Raw genomic sequence first — 21200 nt, 5'->3', positions numbered from 1 at the left:
AAGAGATTTGGGGGATCCAATAAGTAATAGTAGAGGAAGATGCAATGACAATTGTGCATGCTTTGCGGCAAGAAGGTTGTTGTTAGAGCCGGTATGAACAATTGATTTAACTCATAAAAATTATGTTGAATGATTTTCAGTCATGATTTATAAGACATATTAGAAGAAAAGTTAATGAAGTAGCTCACTGCCTAGCAAAAGCAGCTCTTCACCAAACTGGATGAAAAAATATCATGTTTTTTTTATAAAGTATTATAGTTGCTGAGCAAGAAGTTTCTTATTGAGTTAAATAAAAGCCTAAAAGTTTTCTTTAAAAAAATATTGTAAGTGTCCTTTCATAAGCAACTTGGAGCAAAAGTGTTGCAAATTTTGATATAATATATCTCCCACCATATCACATTGAATTTCAGCAAGATCCGCATGCCCAACTTTTTAGCAGAAAAAGGAGAGCGGCCATATATTGACCCCGTTGGGAGATCCCCTTGGATTCTAAGCACATTCTACAGTGCTCCACCGATGTGACTATGCAAAAGAAGAATCACAACAAGTAAAGAATGGCGACTGAAAGCGAAAGATGAATTGTTTGTAAGAAAAAGAAACAAGATAAATCTTCTTGTCCCAACTAATCCTATCTTAAAAAGTAGCAATCATGAAATTAAAAAAAGAAAAAAAATTACAAGTTAAATGGCTGAGCTATCCCGGCTCGCCTTTTCATCTTGACCAACCAATCGGGGTTCAAAGATATGAAATAAATCTTTTGAACCCATTGAGCTGCCAATATAAACAAAAAAGAAAAGAAAAGTTTTATGTCATCGGATGCTCTCTGCGTCCGAGACATTGCCATCTAGCAATTAGTCTGATAAGGTAGAATCCAAAGCCATTTTTCAGTTTCTACCTTATGCCAATGCATGAAATGAATATGGAATTCTTCTCCTAATTAATCTATTGTCCTAAACCCAAACTGGGCATGAATTTGACAAAGAAACAAAGACTGTTGTTAGTGGAACAAGCTTTTCAACATGTCCCTCTATGCCTGTTCCATGAATGAATCATCTCATGCTGGAGGATTCTTGGATTCCTTTTCCTTCAGGCATCCTCTTTTGAATAAGTAACTTGATATTCTTCTTTTCTTATTCACTTTTTCTCTCTTTTTTCTGCTTGTGACGATGCTTTTAACCCTTTTGTCCATATTGTTAGTCTTGTAAGAAGACATTAAGTTGATGAATTCTGTTCAGAAGCTGCTCCTGAGGCTTGTGAAGCTGTTGCTGTTGCACCTGTTGCATTTTGCATGTCATCAATTCTCTGCTTATCATTCACTCTAATGTATTCCAAGCTATGAATTACTTAATTACCTGCGCTTGAAGTTTGCATTGGCATTGAAGAAGGAAGAGAAAGTATTCCAGTGGAGCCATAGGGCTGAGGCAAATATGGGTACTGCACCACTTGGCCGGGATATTGAACTCCAAAACCATGAGCCTGCTGGCTAGTTTGAGCATATTGTGCATAGTATGGGTACAAATTGTGGAACATCCCCGGCGGCCCTGCTGCCCCGGTGGTGGTGTAGTAAGGAGAGGATTGCTGACCCCCATAAACACTGTAATAGTTCTGGGATAATGCCATCAAACTCAAAAATCAACCAATGCAATAGAATTAGTACTATATAGCTTTGTCATATATGCATACACATTGTACTAACCGTGGGATACATTGCATCATGGGAATAGCCAGTGTACCTGAAAAGAGTGAAAGAGACAAGGAAATAAGGAACAGATGAAAAGAACAAAGCATTAGCCTAAGATTTGTCCCTGTGTTCCTCCTTTCTGGCTTACCCATAAGCTGAATAAGGAAATGTGTATTGACCAGTTGGTTGATGGTAATATGCGCCATGGTAAGCAGGTGGAGCAACCAAGCCAGTTGCTGGTCTAAACCGGCCTGAACCTGAAAGTCCATTGCATAATGAAATTATATTTTCATTGTATCCTATGCCATTTAGAGTCATATATAAAAAATTAAAAAAATAAAAAAAATAAAAAAGTGAAAAAATAAAATAATAAAGTTGCTTGGGTTGAAACAGAGACTAGAATAAAAAATGAGCAGGATTAAAGGAAACCACATTTTGGAGAATGGAAAATGCATGTGGAGAGTTGAAGCCTATAATCCAACCTCGTTCATTTTCGAAATGTTTCATCATTCCATGTCAGATGAATACTTAAGGATCATTAACCTTAACATAAAAACTGTATATATATTGGAAATGCCTATTTGATTATAACAGAGCAGGGAAAAAAACAAAGAGAAAGATGGAGACCATGTTGAGGAGTTGGTGGACGAGTCTTCTGAGCACCAAGAGATGCAAGATTGCAGTTTGCTCTCCTTCCATCAATCACGGGAGATGGGTTTTGGCATGCTCTCATGGCTGCCTCTGGATCCTTAAATGTAACCTAGGAAACCCAAAAAAAAAAAAAAAAACATGCTTTTTGAAATCTTAGAAACAAATGAAAGAACCAAAAGGAAAATGGCATTGGAAAACTAAGGAATCTAAATGAAAGGAAAATGGGCTTACAAAACCGTAACCCTTGGATCTCCCAGTGTTTTTATCTGTGATAACAACAGCCTCCAGGATGTCTCCAAACTGCTCAAAATATCTTCTCATTGTATCCCTTTGAGTCTCCCAAGCCAACCCTCCAACAAAGATTTTGGTTAAAGTTGTGTCATTGTACTGCCCCGGATTGTTACCACCCACCATCTGAAATTGTCTTTGTTGAGACATGGAAAATATCACACAGAAAAGAAGCGAAGCAAAAGTGGCAACCCCCACCCTGAACAAAACCAAACAATCCCCACAACCCAAATATATATATATATATAGAGAGAGAGAGAGGGTTAAAATGAAAAGGAAGAAGATTTTGGTAAATAAGGGCAGAAAGAGAGAATTTGTTTTCTGGAGATCACATCAATGAAATCACAAACACTCGTGCACTTGTGATACTGCTTGTTCTTCTTCTTCTTTCTTCTAACGTCATGTTCTTTTAGAGGCTATAACTGCCACTTTTTTTTTCCACACAGCCACAACAACAACTCCTCAGATTCCTCAACAACGATACCCGTAACGAGAAAATCATTACTGTTGAGGGTGGAAAGGAAGGGAATGACAAAAGAGAAAGAAAAAGAAAACCCCCAAAGAAAACATTTATATACGCAATTAATATTACTCACAGATTGAGAGAGAGAGAGACTATAAACAAAGAGAAGAGGAAAAGGAGAAGACAAAAAAGATGCTAGTGGGCACCCACGAAAACGGTAGGCATAGAGAGGGTGTCCATTGAAATGTATATTAAAGACCGAAGACCAACCTTTTTTGCTGTATCACCACTTTCTCTCCGATACTAAATTATTCATGTTAATAATAATAATAATATATTCTTTTGGGAGGTGGGTCTGCTCCATAGAACATCTGCTTCGCTGTATTCAACCTTCCATTTCCTCTCCTCTCCTGATATTGCTTGCCTCCTCTGTTTATGGCGTCTGGTGGGGCTCTGAGATATGATCCTTTATACACACCACTCATGCACACGCTCTCTGTTTGGTTCCGTTCAACTTCCTTCTTCCCGCAGGCTGCAGCTGCAGCAATTCCCCTAACCGAAACAGTACAGGGAAACAGGGTACACAATGGTTATGTTTGGTGGGCCAGAACTTTCTGGCACAACCTTCTAAATCCTCATTTTTCAAAAAAAATGTGGGTAAAAGGATTAGGAGAGCAATTCTAGGCGCACCCCAGGTTTCGATTATTAACCCAAGGCGGGTCATCCTTTGATTTAGGGTCCTCAAAATCCCCAAATTGCCCTTTCTTTTATGTGGTCCATTTAATGCTATTATAATCGAGTCTAGTCAAGCCGAGCGTTCAATTTTTAGATTTGGTTTGGATGCATCGAATATGAGCTCGAACTTGAGCTGGGTTTTGAAGCCTAATTCGAACCCAACTCACGAAGACCCTTATTGAGCTTGCAGGGGTCTCAAGCTGAGTCTATATCGAGTACTTGATCAACTCGAGGTCAATAGGGCCATTTTTTAATTTTTCAATAGAAAATTTAAATATAAATAATACAAAATAATAAATAAGACTCTATGTAAACAACAAATTGTGAATACTACAAGTAAATTCAAAGGGCTTTACATAAATATCAAATACAATATGTAGAATCAAAGGCCTTAACATTTAACAATATGAGCTTAATTCACAGACCGAAACAGCTAACAAGACAAACAACTTGTATCACACTAAAAAAAAAAAATTGTTATTTTTTACTCAAGTTCTCTTAGCCTGATAAATATATTAAAGGAGGTTTGATAATAATACAAAGTTTATTAACGAGCCTTAATGGTGAGTCAATATACATTACCTCAAATATAAAATCACAGCAAGATTGTCCAACAAAAACCTCCCAACTCAATAACATTGTCCAACAAAATCCCCCAAACAAAATATGCTAAGGTAACAATTAAGAATACATTATCAAAGACTAATGCTAGAAGGAGGACTAGAGTCTTTCTTGTATCCTCTCAAATGTGATTTAGTTTTTAAAATTATCATTGAATTTGAGATGATCATTATTAAATTTTAATTTATTAGTGATTTTAAAAGACACGTCACATTTTGAAGGACTAAAAGAGGACTCTAATATTTCTTCTAGCATTACTAATCATTATAAAATTACTACACTTTTACTTACTGCAAAACTTGAAACTGTTGGGGGTAACATAATCTCCACCAAAGTTAGATCCTCCTTCTATGGAAGGAAAGAATAAAAGTTAATATTTTTCAAATGACAAGCACAAAAAACAATAAAATATTACATAAAAGTAATATATATTGTCGAATTTTGAAATGATTTACGAACTTGACTCGAAATTAAAAGGTTAGGATTTAGTAAAATAAAATTATGGGTTGTCAACTGGGGTCAACCTAATTAGACATTAGTAATAAACGGCTCAATTGCAAGCCAACCCGCTTAACCCATGGATAACCTGCATAACCCATAAAAATTAGTTTTTTTTTTAATCATTAAAAGATTAGTACCCTAAAATCTAAGACAACAAAAAATTACTTTCAATCTCATCTCTAGTTGTAAAAGATATAACTTTAGTAGTGTTATTCATTTTCATGTAAAATAACTGGGAATTATTGTGCCAATTAATATCCATTTTGCAATTACTCTTCCAAACTTTAAAAAGTGACATCAAAACCCTACATACTATCATTGTGTATCAAATTAGACACTTTTGCATTTTTCTTCCAAAAACACCCTTGAAGTTATTAAAAATAAAATTAAAAAATATATACAAATAACCGTTTGAAATATATATATATAATATGGGGGCTACTATTATGAAAAGGGCCAACCATTTTTGGTTTTTTCAGTTTTTTTAATAGTTTTAATTTTTCAAATGCTTATTTTTAACAACTTTAAAGGTATTTTAGGAAGAAAAATACAAAAATGTCTAATTTGACACACAAAGATAGTATAGGAGGCACTTATGTCACTTTTTAAAGTTTTAAGATGTAAGTGCAAAATGAGTAATAGTTCACGGATCTAATGTAAACATACATATTATAAATAAGCTATATAACATATATACTAATATATATACGTGCTTATATTTATATAACCTATTTCTGTGCGTGTATATATATATATATATGTATATATGAACGATCTAACGAGATAGACTGTTAGGTTTTAAGATAATCTATATCTCACTTAGATTATGAGAAAACCTAAACCATTTACAAACAAAATATCTGAGATTGATTCTTTTTAATTTTATTAATCACTCACTCGTTTAAATAGAAAAATTACAACGTACAACATAAAATGGAGATAAACTCCTACAATTCTTTGGAGATAACTCCTAGTTGGAGTAAACATCTTATTGACACCCACAACTAACTTAAACTCAAACTCTTAACTAAAATAGATAACTATGAACATGTCATTATCATAACATAATTTAATAATTTATACTAATCTTGTTTAATAATTTTATCTTGGGGACCAACTCATTCATGAAATAAATAGATATCATAACTTCAACCGGAGCACTGCCACTGTCCTCCAACGTCAACATCGGACCTTCACCAACTCATCATCCATCGGCTTTCCAAATTTGTCAAAACGGGTCCCTGGCCTCCTATTCTCCCCGGTGTTTTCCTTGCTGGTCCCAATACGTGTCTCAGATAAGAAGAGACACGAGGGGTAACGTCGTCTTTCGGAGATCCTGGTGGGTGGTGACTTGGTTTACGGGGCATCCATTTGATGTTTTTTTATATAATTGTTTTTTTGGTAAGAAAAATAATAAGAAAAGCAGAAACAATATTTTATTGATTAAACTGAAATAGGAAAACAAGTGGGAAGCGTGGTAAGCGGCATCGATAATGGTCAAAAGGGATGTGGAGGAGAGAGAGAGAGAGAAAGAGAGGGTAATTACTAATTAGCAGATCTCCATTCTCCACCACTACCAGACATAAATTTAAACACTGAAACCAAATCATGACTGTCGCTACCACACAACGGAAGAGATCGGTCAAACGTCTCCCTTTTTTTTCTTTTTTTTAATCATCATCTTCCCTCTTTTTTTGAGTTTTTTTGTTTAAAAATATTGTAGTAATTCTCTCTCTCTCTATATATATATATTTTACCACTTTCACTTCTGGTTTTGCTTGTTTGTTTGTTTGTTTATTCAGATCCTTTTTCCACTTCGTTCGTCGGCTCCATTGGCGGCTATTTGCCACTGCAGCCACTAGGCTGGGCTTCAGATAGTGGATGTGGGAAAATGTTTCCTGTATGAAAAAAAGTTAATCTCCTTCAACCTTTTCAAAAAGAGCTGACAGTGACAGCTGATCATGTACCTTATCTGTTACCGCCTTACCGGATCCAGATTGGGTTCAATGTCTAGGGTATATATATATATATATAATTCATTTTAAATTAACAGCTCAGGTTATGAAAATAAGATCATCTTTATTTCAAATGAAATTAAGAGTATTTATTTAGTGTAAAATGAGAGGTAATATTATAAATTTTGTCTTTCAACTGAAATGGAGAGAATCATGTTCCTATATTATGCCAAATCGTCCTATATATTTAAAGTTTACAAATTTTTAATTTCCTCAGTCTTAGCACCAACTTCTATCATCAGCTTCACCACCCTTCCCGGCTACGTATTTAACTATTGTGAGGGTGGTGGAATCATTCTATAACTAAAGAGAGAGTTTAGTCACTCTTAAGTTACTCTAAGAAGTTAGATTAAGATTGCCTAATCATCCTAATGGTCAAGAAAAATGATTTGCCACCTTTTCGATACAATCTATTATTTTCTCTTTTTCTTACATGTTTTTGCGATATGTAACGTTCATTTTTAATTATGAACAACGTCCCATATAAGATGTATTGAACCGAATCTCAATCCATGTAACCTTCTTCTTATTTTATCAAGTGATGCGTATGAAATTGAACCCTAATTTATTTTGTTGTTTAATAAATGGATGGAGTGAGCACATTGGCTAGAAGCTGAACCGAAATATGCGAAGATCTACAAGCTTATATAAGTTCCCTTTCGGTGATATGTCAGAGTAGGAGATTTTGAGGATATTAAAATGAAAGCACCTGAAGTGTCTATTATCACAAGTCTTGGTGGCTTCAACCTCCATGGCCAGCCTCAATATCTGAGGCCAACAGAATGGCAATAGATTAATTAATTAATTAATAGGTATATGGACAATCATTAACATCCTCTTAATTATCTGCCTGTATATGAGTGCCTTGTGGAGCTCCAACTAAGAAAGATTAGGCTAATAATTTATAAATCGGCTTTAAGTATATTTTTCTTGTTTATCAGGGAAAAAACAAGTATGTTTTGCTGGCAAAGAGAATATAGAATATGCGTGCGTGTGTATTTGTTTTATGGGCATATGCTGCAAAGAGCAAAGTTTTCATCTTGTTCTAATGGTCCTTTCGTTTGTTGTAGTAAAACAATTGCTATGTGGAGTGGATGTCATGTTGTAATTCAAGTTTTACCATTTATAATTCCAAGGGTAATTTATACTTCTCCCCTCCCTCCTAAACTATTTCACTTTTGAATTGCGACTCAATGCAACTTGAACCTATAAATTATTATCCTTCGTCTTAAATTTGACATCTAAATTAGATGATGAAAAACATCCCACTTAATTAGCACGTGCACCCAAACCGTTTTTACATAACTAATTTACCCACTTTTTATATGGAAACACACTGGTTTAGTAATGAGGATAAAAATAAAATGACAACAAAGGAGTGGACAAGTCAATTTTTTTGTTTAGTCGCAATCACAAAAAATGGTGTGTTTCCCTACAAAACATGGGCAAATTAGTCATGCAAAAAGGGTTCACGTTCACGTGCTGATGATTACGTGTGATGATTTAATTACAATAAAATGTAGTTTAGAGGTGTAAATGCAATCGATTACGCATATTTCTCTTATATCTTGGTGTTATAGTAAGTAAGTTTTATATGTAAATTACGTTATAATTGAGTTAGAAATTAAAGCTAATTAAGTATATTCAGGGCTATATTAGTCTATGCTCATTTGTCATGCATAATGGACGACAAATGTCTTTCAGGAAGCTTAAGTTCAATTAATGTCTTCTCATATCGATTAAAATGTTTCGTAGATCTGCTATTGTCTTTTAGGAAAGGGTGACACTTGGATAAATTTATGTCGGGTTAAATCATTGAAGTAAAATGTGGTCACTTTGCTTGGTAATTGCTATCCACGTGCGGAAAGCAAGTTTAATTTGCTTGTACGAGTTTCCTGTCTGCAGTTAAGTATTAACCCGTGATAGTTGCACAGGCTGTCCATGTGTCCAAGTAAAATTAATTAGGTGAAACTTTCCTTTTTAAAAAGAAATTAAAAAGATGCAAAAATCCTAATAGCTTAGAACTCTAGAAGCAGTTAAAGAAAGAAGGCCATGGAGTTGGCCGGATTTGCAGCTTTAGACTAAGGAATTAATGTGTCAAATCAGCTCCCAAGTCCAAGGAGATATGGCTTGCCAATTGCCATGGAAGATTGGAAGGGAGGTGGGTGGAGCTTCAAAACTTTTTGACTGAACTTTTGCTGATTCCACTCTTTTTCTTACTAGCATTTCTTGCATTAAAAAGAGAAGTGAAAATTTGTTTGGGAAGCATATCTTTTTTTTTTTTTTCTTTTTTTTTTTTAAGGTTGATTTGACGCTACTACCTCAACTCAACTCAAAATTATTCAACTTTACCAAAAAATATGTTCAAATTAACTAATAAAAATAATTAAAAATCAAAAAAATTAAGAGTGGTGGCCGGACCACCTTTAAGAGACTCGGGGTGACTTGGCCACCCCCAAACACCTTGGGGGTGGCTTGGCCACCCTTGGGGTGCTTCAAAATCACCCCAATATATATATATATATATATATATATATATATATATATATATATATATATATATAATTTTGATTTATTATTATTATATATTATATTTTTCAAACAACCTAAACATAATCTTTAACTCTTTTTTTTCATTGATATTCGCAATTTTGAGTTCAATTTAGTAAAATAAAAAAGAATCGCACAATTATCTAATTTTTTAGATTTGCAGTTGTACCAAATTGATTTTTGGGGCACTGAAATTATCCTAAAGCCTAAGATAATCTGTCCAAAATGATCTCTTTGTCCAATCGTTTGATTTGAAGTGTGCCTCGCTTATAGCTTTCGTTGTTATATTTGATAGTAATCCAATGTACTAGTTTGTTGATGTAAAAGGTTGTAACTACAATATTAACGGTGAATAGTTTGGTGACATTAATTAATAGGTAATTACAACTCTATACATCAATCTACCCTAATTTTTCTAAGAGTGACAATATATTCAATATCATTGGCTTTATTTGTAGGCAATGCAGCCAAGCAAGGGAGACCATATCATAGACGACAATCACTAGTTTTTCTTCATTATTTCTTTGGATTGCAACTTGCAAGGGTGCTTATGCTTCACATGCAGCGCCATATACCTCTGCATTTTGCTAATTAGCTTCCTATAGAAAGTGTTACAATGTAGTTGGGATTAGTCTGCCACTTTGTCTTATATATAGGGATTAGGGGCCAATTGGCCTTTTAAGTTTTTAATGGCTAGGGCCCAACTACCCAAATACTACCGATTACCTCTTTTTAAAAAAATATTTCAAACCATGGTGGCTTGCAACTGATTCCATGTATCAAGTCTTACTTCTTTTCATTGAAATCGTCCCTCTTTAATGATAAATTTGTCATCTTTATCCACAAAACCCGGATTTGATTGACGGTGACAACTACTAGCAACGCTCATAGCGGCAAATTGGTCAAATAGTGCTATGATTTGTGCACCAACTTGTTATTCAAATTGCTCAAATCGACCATCAATATGCTCAAATTGATCAACAAATTGCTCATCCATTTTGCACACGTATAGTCAATTGTTCCTCACTTGTTGTTTCTTTGCGTTCTTGCATAACATCAAGACTTACATATCCAATTAAAAGATATAAATTTAATAATGAATACAAAAATTTGAACTCACATATTTTCTCTAATACCATGTTAATATGAAACATGAACCATGTTTTATAAAATAATATAAAAGAATTCCAGATGATGATGTTAGAATATATTATTTCCTTTGTTAGAATATTTTATATTTCCGTTATTTAATTTGTAATGTAGGGTTTATTTCTTTCCTTATGTATTTTAGGGTTTAATTTGGGTTTCTTTGTCACTACTCATTATCTCTCTATAAATAGAGAGTTATGTAATATTGATTGATACGGTGAATATACAAGATGTAGCCCATACGTCTCTCTCCGCTTCCGCTCTCTTTTCTTTCTCTTTTATATTTTAGTATTTTATATATTTTATATATATAGATTTCGACATGGTATCAGAGCTATATATATTTCAACATGGTATCAGAGTCACATTTCTGTTTTTGTGGCTTTCAATAAAAGTCTTATGATGTTTCTATGGTGTTTTCTAGCATTCTCTTATGATGATCTCTTAATTCTGTTGTGATCCACGGCGCACAATGCGGTTTTGGCCCTTCACGGGAATTTTAACGGCTAGTTTTCGTTCTCCGGCCTCATTGTCAGTTGCGGCTTGGCCCTTCACCGGATTCTTTTAGTGGCTTGTCTACGTTCTCCGGTATTTCTGCGGCCGTCACTTTCAGCCTTTCTCGTCTTTGTTATTGGCGAACCCTGGCACAATGTGGTTTGGCCCTTCAAGGGATTTAATGACTAGTTTTCGTTCTTCGACCGTCATTGTCAGTTGCGGCTTGGCCCTTAACCGGATTCTTTTAGCAGCTTGTCTCTATTCTCTGGTATTTCTCCGGCCGTCACTTTCAGCCTTTCTCGCCGGCATTGTCTTGATCCAACCATCGACTTTAGATGCCTTCAATTTATTCTCTTTTCCAAACTCAAGCTTACACCTTGAGTTTGAAGGGGGATGTTAGAATATATTATTTCCTTTGTTAGAATATTTTATATTTCCGTTATTTAATTTGTAATGTAGGGTTTATTTCTTTCCTTACGTATTTTAGGATTTAATTTGGGTTTTTTGGTCACTACTCATTGTCTCTCTATAAATAGAGAGTTATGTAATATTGATTGATACAGTGAATATACAAGATGTAGCTCATACGTCTCTCTCCGCTTCCGCTCTCTTTTCTTTTTCTTTTATATTTTAGTATTTTATATATTTTATATATATAGATTTCGACATGGTATCATAGCTATATTTCAAAAGATGAGATGGAGATGGGTCGAAAACTCATGTCAAACCTTAAAAATAAAAGAAGAAGAAAAAAATGGTGAGCAAAGTTGATGTGGGGGGGGGGGGGGGGGGGGCTTGAAGTTGAGGAGGAGGAAGCCGAGCTGAGAGAGAAGGAGAGTGATGAGAAAGTCCAGGAAAGGGGAAAAAGCAAAGTTTGGAGAGTGGAGGAGTGTGTCGTACTATCCACATGAAGGCTGCAAAAACAGGAACCGGTCAGAACCAGCACATGCCCGGCCCCTTCCCCATTCTCTTCCATTATTACCCTCACAACCCCGTTTTTACTACCCCGTTTTACACTAGGCGCACTCCTCAAAACTAACACCATCCATTGGATTGCATCCAACGGCGTAGTAAAAAGGATATTCTATGTGATTTGGTGTGGAGTGGTCGGCCATGCATGTGATCCTATCAGTGACACACAGACTCAGAGAGAGAGAGAGATTACCTGTTTGAGCAACACCAACGTGGGCCGACATGTTTCCTTGGACTTGCATTAACCGTTGTATTCCCTTTTAATTACATATCCCAGTCCCATCCACATTGTGCAATTTCGACTAATCACTAAAATCAGTGCCACTAGTACGCTGCCGGAGGCACCTCTTTTCGGTTCTGCCACTATTCTCTGCCTGCTTCCTCACAATTCCATACGTACCCTTTGACTCGCTTTTCCTCAACACACGTGCCCAGACAGTGCTCTTCTGCCATATATACCCCAAAATTACAAAAGTTTAAAATATATATATTAGAAAAGGTTGGATAATCTTTTAAACTACCATATTCAATTGTTAAAGTCTTTAGTAAATTTTTAATTGATAAAATATCCTTTAAACGGGTAAAAACTTATCGATGTCCCTTTCAAAAAAAATGTCCTTATTTTTTTTTTTAATTTATAAGTAAAAAATATCTCTATAAATTCGATATTTAAAAAAAAAAGACATTTTTTTTTTAAAAGAAAAGAAAAAGCAGGGTGGTTTTGGCCAAGTGGTGCTGTTGGTGTCTTCTGTTGCGTAACGTGTTTGTTGGGTTCGTGAAACACATCACATCTTGTCTTCTCTCTTCATTCTCTTGATGGATTATGTGTTTATTAATTCCTGGAAAAGAGAGGCACGTGGGATTGGCAGAGACCATTGGCACAATACGTAGGTGGGGAGACATGATACACAGCACAAACGGCGTCCCACACACGTCAGTGCAAATTTTTTTTTTTTTTTTTTTTTTTTGTTATAATTTTAAAAAAAAATTTTGCACTAGCATGCGTGGAATGCCGTGTACTCTTTTACTTCACCCATGTGGGATGTGATACAAATTACGCCGGCGTGCTTAGCACGTTGGGCTATTTTCATTTTATTTTTATTTTTTAATATTAAAAAAAAAAAAATTTTGCCAGCATGCATTCTCTTTTACTTCACCCTACGTAGAAGGATGATGACGGCCTCAATTTTTTCTTCTTTTCTGTTTTTTAGTTTTAGTTTTTTTTTTTTAATAATATTTTAATTATATAATTTTATAAAGGATATTTTCATTATTGGGAGACATTTACAAAAATTTGAGCAAGAACATTATCAATAAATATTAGTTTAAAATGAGTATGTATGTTAACTTTTCTCATATATATTTTAAAGATATGCTATAGTGTAATAAAAAAATTATTTTTTACCCATAAAAGTTCAAGGTAGCAAGAGGTCATTGGCCCATGAGTGGGTGGGGTCACAACAACTACGGATAGAGCTTATGACCTCTTGTCATCTAAAACTTTTATTGTTCTATAACATTTCTCTATATTTTACCCCGGGTTTCATAATTTGATAGCCCCGGTCAAAAAAAAAGAAAAAAATAGTGTCTTTAATGCTTTCATTTTTTTTCAACTATTTTTTATTGTTATTTTAAAGAGAATATCTTTCTTATAAAAAGTCCGATAAATTTCAGTGAAGAATAATATATATATATATATATATATATATATATAAGAGCCCATATGAGGATATGTTTAAGAGAAATGCACAACACAATCAATGTGGTATGAGTTAACTAGTAAATCAGTTCTTGTTAAATCAATTCTCGCTAAAAAAAAATTACAAAAAAAAAAGACAAAAAAAAAATTCAAGGCTAGGCTCATGCCACGTCAACATAATATGATTATGGTTATAGTATATAATTACTTTATGTTTAATATCCTATTAATGTCACGTCAGCATAATATAATTACTTTATGTTTGTATGTTTCAAATGAGTTTAGTTTTTCATAGGTTGTCAAATGTCATGTGCCAAAACTTAATAATGAATAAATAATAAACAAACAAACAAACATGTATTATAGAGCCCACCCAACGTGATCCAAATAATGTAGAGATGTCTCATAGGCCGATTTATGCACACAGACAACCAAAACAAAACATGAAAGATTTTAGTGGACCTCGATCATATTGAAAACATCCCTCAAGTTGGGCCAATGAAAGCCCAATCATATTCCTCCTCCTCCTCCCCCATATAATTTCACAATCAGCAATGTCATGTTTCTACGCTTTCATTTATTTTCTTATTTTAAATAATAAAATGAATAGCATCCATTTCATTGTTAGAATTTAAAATTAATTGGTGCAACTAATAGTGTACGTAATATTATATTATTTTTAAGTTTTTTAAAAGACGTGTTAATATTAACTTCATATACACCATTAGATGTATTAACTTTAAATCGTAACCATAAAATAGATACTATCAATTTCACTTGAAATGGACGATGTCTTATTCTTATTTTATAATGTCCATCGGTTCTTGAATCAACTCTCGTTAAACTTTTTTTTAGAAGAACCAATAGACACTAATGCATCAACTCAATGGCAATTAAGAACACAATTGAAACGTGGAATCGGGTTAAAAAAAACACTACAAAAAATTTTCAATAATTTTTCTTATGCAACTTAAGCCAAATCCGAGCGAGTGGATGTTTCAAGCTTTGCAATACAAATTATATCCAATAAAATTTTCCTTCAAACTTTGGCACGAAGAGCCTTCTGTTTTCTACTTTCCTTTTCTGAAACCAGCAGAGAGGAAATTACGAAAAAGACCACCATAGGAACATAGTTACATAAGTCCATATATAGCCTTCTGCAAGCTTCATTAATATTACAAACTTTTTTTCTGTAATACAATCAACACAAAACACATATAATCACGATCAACATAGAATTGAAATACTACTTTTTCGTCTTTTCCCGGTTTTGTCGATGCTAAATCTCACTACACAAACATAAATGAAGAAAAACGTTGAACAAATCTTATATATTTTGATACCTTCCAATATTTATCATCACTATCTTCGCCGGGGATTAAACCTCTCCTGCGGCCAAACACGAGCACTTAACCTGCCCTCCATGCATTCCTGCAGGATCAAGCGGCCGAGCTCGGAGTCACCTTTGCTCAAATCCATCAGCTCCCGGAGTTGCCTTTTGGTCATTCGCACCTTGACTCTCAAACAACTTGAAGACTCCTGTGGGAGTGGGTGCACCAACTTTTTCCTCCCAAACCAATTCCCCATTAATTATTTCTCTGATCTCCACTCTCCTGAATCTCTCCGGCTAAAAATAAGTGGATCTGGGTCTCCCCAGGTCATAGAAAAAACCGCTGAAATCCAACGTCTGCATTAAATACAGAAGCGGCCCACAATTAATAAAGACACAGTTTAGCATTAAAGGTAACGTATAGCAGTTTGCAAAGAAAAATCTGTCAATCAATTAAGTACAAATTAACATTTTTAGTTCAAATAAATTGAAAAATATTCGGTTAGTTATATTAAAGGTGTATTTTTATTTCCTCAAAAAATAAAAAAATAACTAAGTTTGAAGATGATCATGTTATGCTAGGTACATGAAATAGAATTAAGCCCTCTCCTCCCAGCCTCTCCCTTTCCCTGTGAATTGCTTAGACAAAATAAAAAATTAAAAAATTTACGTTAAATATTAATTAATTAACATAATAACATGCCTCATGCATTTGAAGGTGATTGCACTTCCCTAGATTATACTAAAACTAATTGGTAAAATGATAATGTATATTTCTGCATATTTTCTTTTATAGGGTCCGTATCTGCCAAAAATTTGATGATGAAAAACTGGTTTAACGTTATGATATCAGTCGTCAGAGATGTTGTAAATTAAAGCACGATCCGACGGAGGGAAACGCCACGATTAATTTAATAATTAATTAAAGAATGGTAGGCAATATTTCGGGATGGGAATCGCCGTATGCTACTAATTAAAGAATTCGTCGAAAATATCATTTTGACTTCTTCTTCGTTTTGCCTTCTTGACATGCCTCCCTATTATTTTCAGTCTATGATTTAGGGAAATAGTGGCTATGAGCCTATGGACCATGCATGGTAATTAAGTCTTTTCCCTTTTGAAAACCAAAAAAACACTTTTTTTCTTTCAAAATATTTAATAAAAAAACCATCTTTTAAACACAAAAAGCAACACTTTTCAACAAAACACAATACACTTGCTAGACTTTTCTGTAGAAAACTTTTCACTCTCTTATATATATATATATATATATATATATATATATTAAAAAGGCTTAATTTTTCACTTGTACATAGGGGTTGATAAGATTAAAAGTAAAAAATAAAAAGGTAGTTACACAATTACCCCAACAATAGAGAGATGACCACCCTAATAAGTAAAGAGTAATGACACGGTGCGGCCACTTTAGTAAGTCAGAGGTGGCCATGCGCCCACCCCTTTCATCCACTAACGAGTAGTTGCACGAACCAATTTTTTTTTTTTTTCTTTAATAAGTAAGAAACCAACTTTGCATATGTTTGTGTTTTCTCAAAATAGGTATTTGAAAACACAAAATCTTGTTAAAAAAAACCCTAATTTTATCTTCTTTGAACAACTTTAACTCGATCTCTTGAATAAAGAGCTGGCTCATCGGATCATATTCTGAGATACACTTACACGCTTTTCCCAACAATGAAGTAACATAATTTTTTAAACAGTCAACTCGCACTTGTCAGAGAAGGATAAATATTTAAAGTGAGATAATTTTGTTCCAATTTTTTTGTTGAAATGGAAAGGATCCTATTCCAAATTACATCTTTCTTCAATTATCAAAGCTATGGCCTACCAAACATTAGTATTTTGAGTTATCAACAGCCAAACCATATTACATCATTGGTGATGAAAGCCCATTAATTAGCAGACAACACAAAATATGTCGCCACTCAAATTTAGAGGCGTTATATTCCGTATTCAACATGTAATTAATGAGATAGCAAAAGGCCTCTTCGTCTTCGACATAAAATTGTCAAACGAAAGGATTAGAAAACACACACAGATATATTGCCGGGGGCTTGGGAACCCCCGGACAATTCGAGACCTTCATCGCTTGGTGAGGGCTAAGAAACCCGGAGTGGTTTTCCTCATGGAAACCAAAATGTGTACTAATAAAATGGAACCCATTAAATTTAAGATGGGCTTTCAAAACATGTTTGTGGTTGATTGTGTTGGTAGAAGTGGCGGTTTGGTGCTATTTTGGAAGGATGAAATGGAGGTGGAAATTCAAAATTATAGTAGAAGACATATAAATGCAAAAATGACTACTATTGCTACAGGTGTTCAATGGAAATTCACTGGCTTCTATGGCCATCCAGAAGCTCATAAACGGCATGAAGCATGGGCACTGTTGAAGCATCTCAAGAGTTTTGTGCCTCTGCCTTGGCTTTGCACTGGCGATTTCAATGAAATACTGGATACATCAGAAAAATGTGGAGGGAAAGGTAGAGCTCGGTATCTCATGCAAGCTTTTAAAGATACATTGGAGTTTTGTGAACTGGTTGATTTGGAGTCTAGGGGGCCACGATTTACTTGGTGCAATGGAAAAGAAGGCCCGGATTTTATTATGGAACGTCTGGATAGAGTAGTGGCAAACAAAGAATGGTGTGAAGCCCATCCGGAGAGTGAGATTTTTGTGGAGGCAGCTGCAGCATCAGACCATGCACCGCTCCATATATCTCTCCATAGGCCAGGCGGTGAGAGGAAAAAAAGAGTCTTTCGATTTGAGGCAAGTTGGGCGGATGAAGAGGGTTGTAAGCAGGTGATAAAACAAGTATGGCAGGAAAAGCAGTTTGGAAAAAGTAGGTGGCAGAATGTTTTATCTAAATTGGAAAAGTGCAAAAAAGGCTTGATGACTTGGCAGAGGGTGAATAAACAACCTGCTGGTATTTTAATTCAAGAAAAGGCCCACCAATTGAAGACCCTCCAAGAAGAGCAGGAGCCACCAAATTTGTCCCAAGTTCGAGCTGTCCAGCAGGAATTGAACTTGCTTCTAGAGAAAGAGGACCTCCACTGGCGACAGAGAGCGAAAGAGAACTGGCTGAGATTTGGTGACCGCAACACCAAGTACTTCCATGTTAGTGCAAACCAACGACGGCGGGCAAATTCCATTCATAAAATTCTGGATGAGCAGGGAAGGTTGTGTGAGGATCAGGAGAAGATCAGTAATGCTTTTATCCAGTATTATGCCAACTTGTTTCGCACCTCTGGAACACAAGATGCTGCTGCCTGTCTCTCGGCCATGGAGAGAAAAATCACGCCAGCTATGAATAAAGAGCTACTGCAAGAGTTCAATATGGATGAAGTCAGTACGGCTTTGAACCAAATGCCGCCAATGAAAGCGCCTGGACCGGATGGTTACTCAAGCTGTTTTTTCCAAAAAAATTGGGCCACTGTTGGTGAGCAGGTTAGCCGGGCTGTATTGTCTTCTTTAAATAATGGCATTATTAATAAAGATTTGAATTACACTTACATTACTCTTATTCCTAAGAAAAAAAACCCCACCCGAGTCACGGAATTCAGGCCAATAAGCCTTTGTAATGTGATTTACAAAATCATTTCAAAGGTATTGGCAAATCGATTAAAGAAGGTGCTCCCTGAGATCATCTCTTGGAACCAAAGTGCTTTCATACCAGGGCGTTTAATTACGGATAATATTCTAGCAGCATATGAGACACTTCACACCATGCAATCAAAAATGTGGGGGAAGAATGGATTCATGGCCATTAAGCTCGATATAAGCAAGGCCTATGACAGGGTGGAGTGGGCTTTCTTACAGGAGACTATGCGAGTAATGGGATTTGATGAAAAATGGACAAGTCTTATTATGATGTGTGTGACTTCTGCTAACTATTCGGTTCTGGTTAATGGAGTTCCTAAGGGCCGAATTTTCCCTTCTAGAGGAATCCGACAAGGGGACCCAATCTCGCCATATTTATTCCTCATTTGTGCAGAAGCTTTAAGCTCCCTTCTTAGAAAAGAGGCTCAAAATGGGGTTTTGACAGGTGTCCCCACTTCAAAAATGGGCCCTCGGATTAACCATTTATTTTTTGTAGATGACAGTTTGCTTTTTTGCAGGGCATCTATTCAACATTGGCACCGAATGTCGAAAATTCTAAGTATCTATGAAGGGGCATCGGGACAGAGGTTAAATAAAGAAAAGACCTCCATTTTCTTTAGTCGTAACACTCCAGCAGAAGTTAAAAATGAAATAATGGAGGTGGCAGGTATCCCAACTACACAAAGATACAACAAGTATTTGGGGCTCCCTGCTTTGGTGGGAAAATCCAGAAATAAAGCTTTCCAAGAAATAAAAGATAGAGTTTGGAAAAAACTGCAGGATTGGAAACTGACATTCTTGTCCCAGGCGGGGAAGGAGATTTTATTAAAAGCAGTTATCCAAGCAATACCCACATATAGCATGAGCATCTTTTTGCTTCCAAAAGGTTTATGCAAGGAAATAAACTCGCTTATGCAAAAATTCTGGTGGGGGCAAAAAGACAAGGAGCATCGGATCCATTGGATGAGTTGGGACCGCATGGGGGTTCCGAAAAATAAAGGTGGGATGGGCTTTAGAGACTTATGGTGCTTTAATAAAGCCTTGTTGGCAAAACAGGGTTGGAGACTTTTGCAATCTCTGGATAGCTTGACAGCTCAAATAATAAAAGCCAAATATTATCCGGGGTCTTCTTTTCAGGAGGCGAAGCTAGGTTCAAAACCCTCCTTTGCTTGGCGTAGTATTTTTGGGGCTAGGGACCTGCTCCTTGAAGGTTTAGTGTGGCGAATTGGCAACGGACAAGGAGCTAGAATCTGGGGGGAGAAGTGGGTGCCCATTCCAACCACTTATTCAATCCAATCCCCACCAAGAATTCTTGATCCTTCAGCTAGAGTTTGTGAGCTCATTGACCAAGGGAACGGTTGGTGGAAACAAGACTTGCTAAGGGAACTCTTCACAGCCGAAGAAAGGGAGGCCATCAACTCCATCCCAGTTAGTTTGACCCAGCAACCGGATATAAAGATCTGGAGATGCACAAACACAGGGGCTTTCTCTGTAAAGAGTGCATATCACCTCGCGAAGGAGTTAGTTACAAACTTGCACCCGGAAACTTCAGTGAGGATAGCTGATAAGGCGATTTGGAGAACTTTGTGGAGGCTTCCCTTAACAAATGCAGAGAAAAATTTCATGTGGAGGGCATGCCATAATTTGCTTCCGACAAAAGATAACCTTTTGAAGCGAAAGGTATTACTTGATCCTCTATGTCCCATCTGCTGTTTGGAAGCTGAAACTATCTTCCATATTTTGTGGGATTGCCCTTCTGCGAGAGATGTATGGGGTTCTAGCGAGCGAATATTCCAGAAATATTCTCATGAAGGACCAGATTTTCTGCAAGTGGCGGAGGATGTTCTACTGAATCATGGGCAGGATATCTTTATCACTTTCACACGTATAGCACGGAAAATCTGGTTTAGGCGAAATGGATTTGTTCATGGTGAAGAACTTACCCATCCTGATAGTATTGTGCGTGAAGTCCATCTCTTAACAGAGGAATTCAGCCGGACCCAAGAAAATTCGGCAACCCATGCAGAAGCGACCCAAGTTCCAGCCGAGTTGGTCTGGTCTAAACCGCCGTTACACTGGTTGAAGGCAAACTGGGACTTTGCAGTGGATAGAGCAAGTGGTCGAATTGGAATGGGTATTGTGATTAGAGACAACAGAGGTGAGGTAGTGGCTGCAAGGTGTCTCATGAGAAGGGGGCTAATTGACCCAACAGCAGGGGAAGCACTTTCCTCCTTACAGGCGGCAAGAATGTGTCAAGAACTAGGTGGGCAAGCGATTATTTTGGAGGGTGACGCCAAGAATGTTGTAGAGGCGATCAACTCTACTACAAACTGTGGTAGCCGCTTTGGACATTTTGTGCAGGATACTAGACAGATATTACAAATGATTCCACGGTGGAAGTGTGTCCATGTCAGTCGGACTGTGAATGTCGCAGCTC

General features: G+C 36.0%; 1 protein-coding gene across 2 annotated transcripts; it reads right to left on the bottom strand.

The window, feature by feature from the left end:
• Positions 1 to 555: 555 nt before the first annotated feature.
• Positions 556 to 3702, bottom strand: LOC132187507 (uncharacterized). 2 transcript variants are annotated; one of them, XM_059601843.1, is made up of 7 exons: positions 3354 to 3702; positions 2564 to 2746; positions 2309 to 2441; positions 1830 to 1938; positions 1697 to 1733; positions 1353 to 1605; positions 556 to 1274 (listed from the first exon to the last, which is right to left on the bottom strand). In XM_059601843.1, the coding sequence occupies exons 2-7, from the start codon at positions 2744 to 2746 to the stop codon at positions 1213 to 1215; spliced, it is 777 nt and encodes a 258-aa protein (XP_059457826.1). In that variant the 5' UTR covers positions 3354 to 3702; the 3' UTR covers positions 556 to 1212. The 2 variants fall into 2 exon arrangements, with proteins under 2 accessions (XP_059457826.1, XP_059457825.1); XM_059601842.1 differs by lacking the exon at positions 3354 to 3702 and having other exon boundaries at positions 2564 to 2847.
• Positions 3703 to 21200: the final 17498 nt, after the last annotated feature.

The sequence above is a fragment of the Corylus avellana genome, chromosome ca7 (assembly GCF_901000735.1).
Source record: "Corylus avellana chromosome ca7, CavTom2PMs-1.0".
NCBI lineage: Eukaryota > Viridiplantae > Streptophyta > Magnoliopsida > Fagales > Betulaceae > Corylus > Corylus avellana.
The sequence above is the reverse complement of the archived record's forward strand: the minus strand, read 5'-3'. Positions and strand labels throughout refer to the sequence as shown.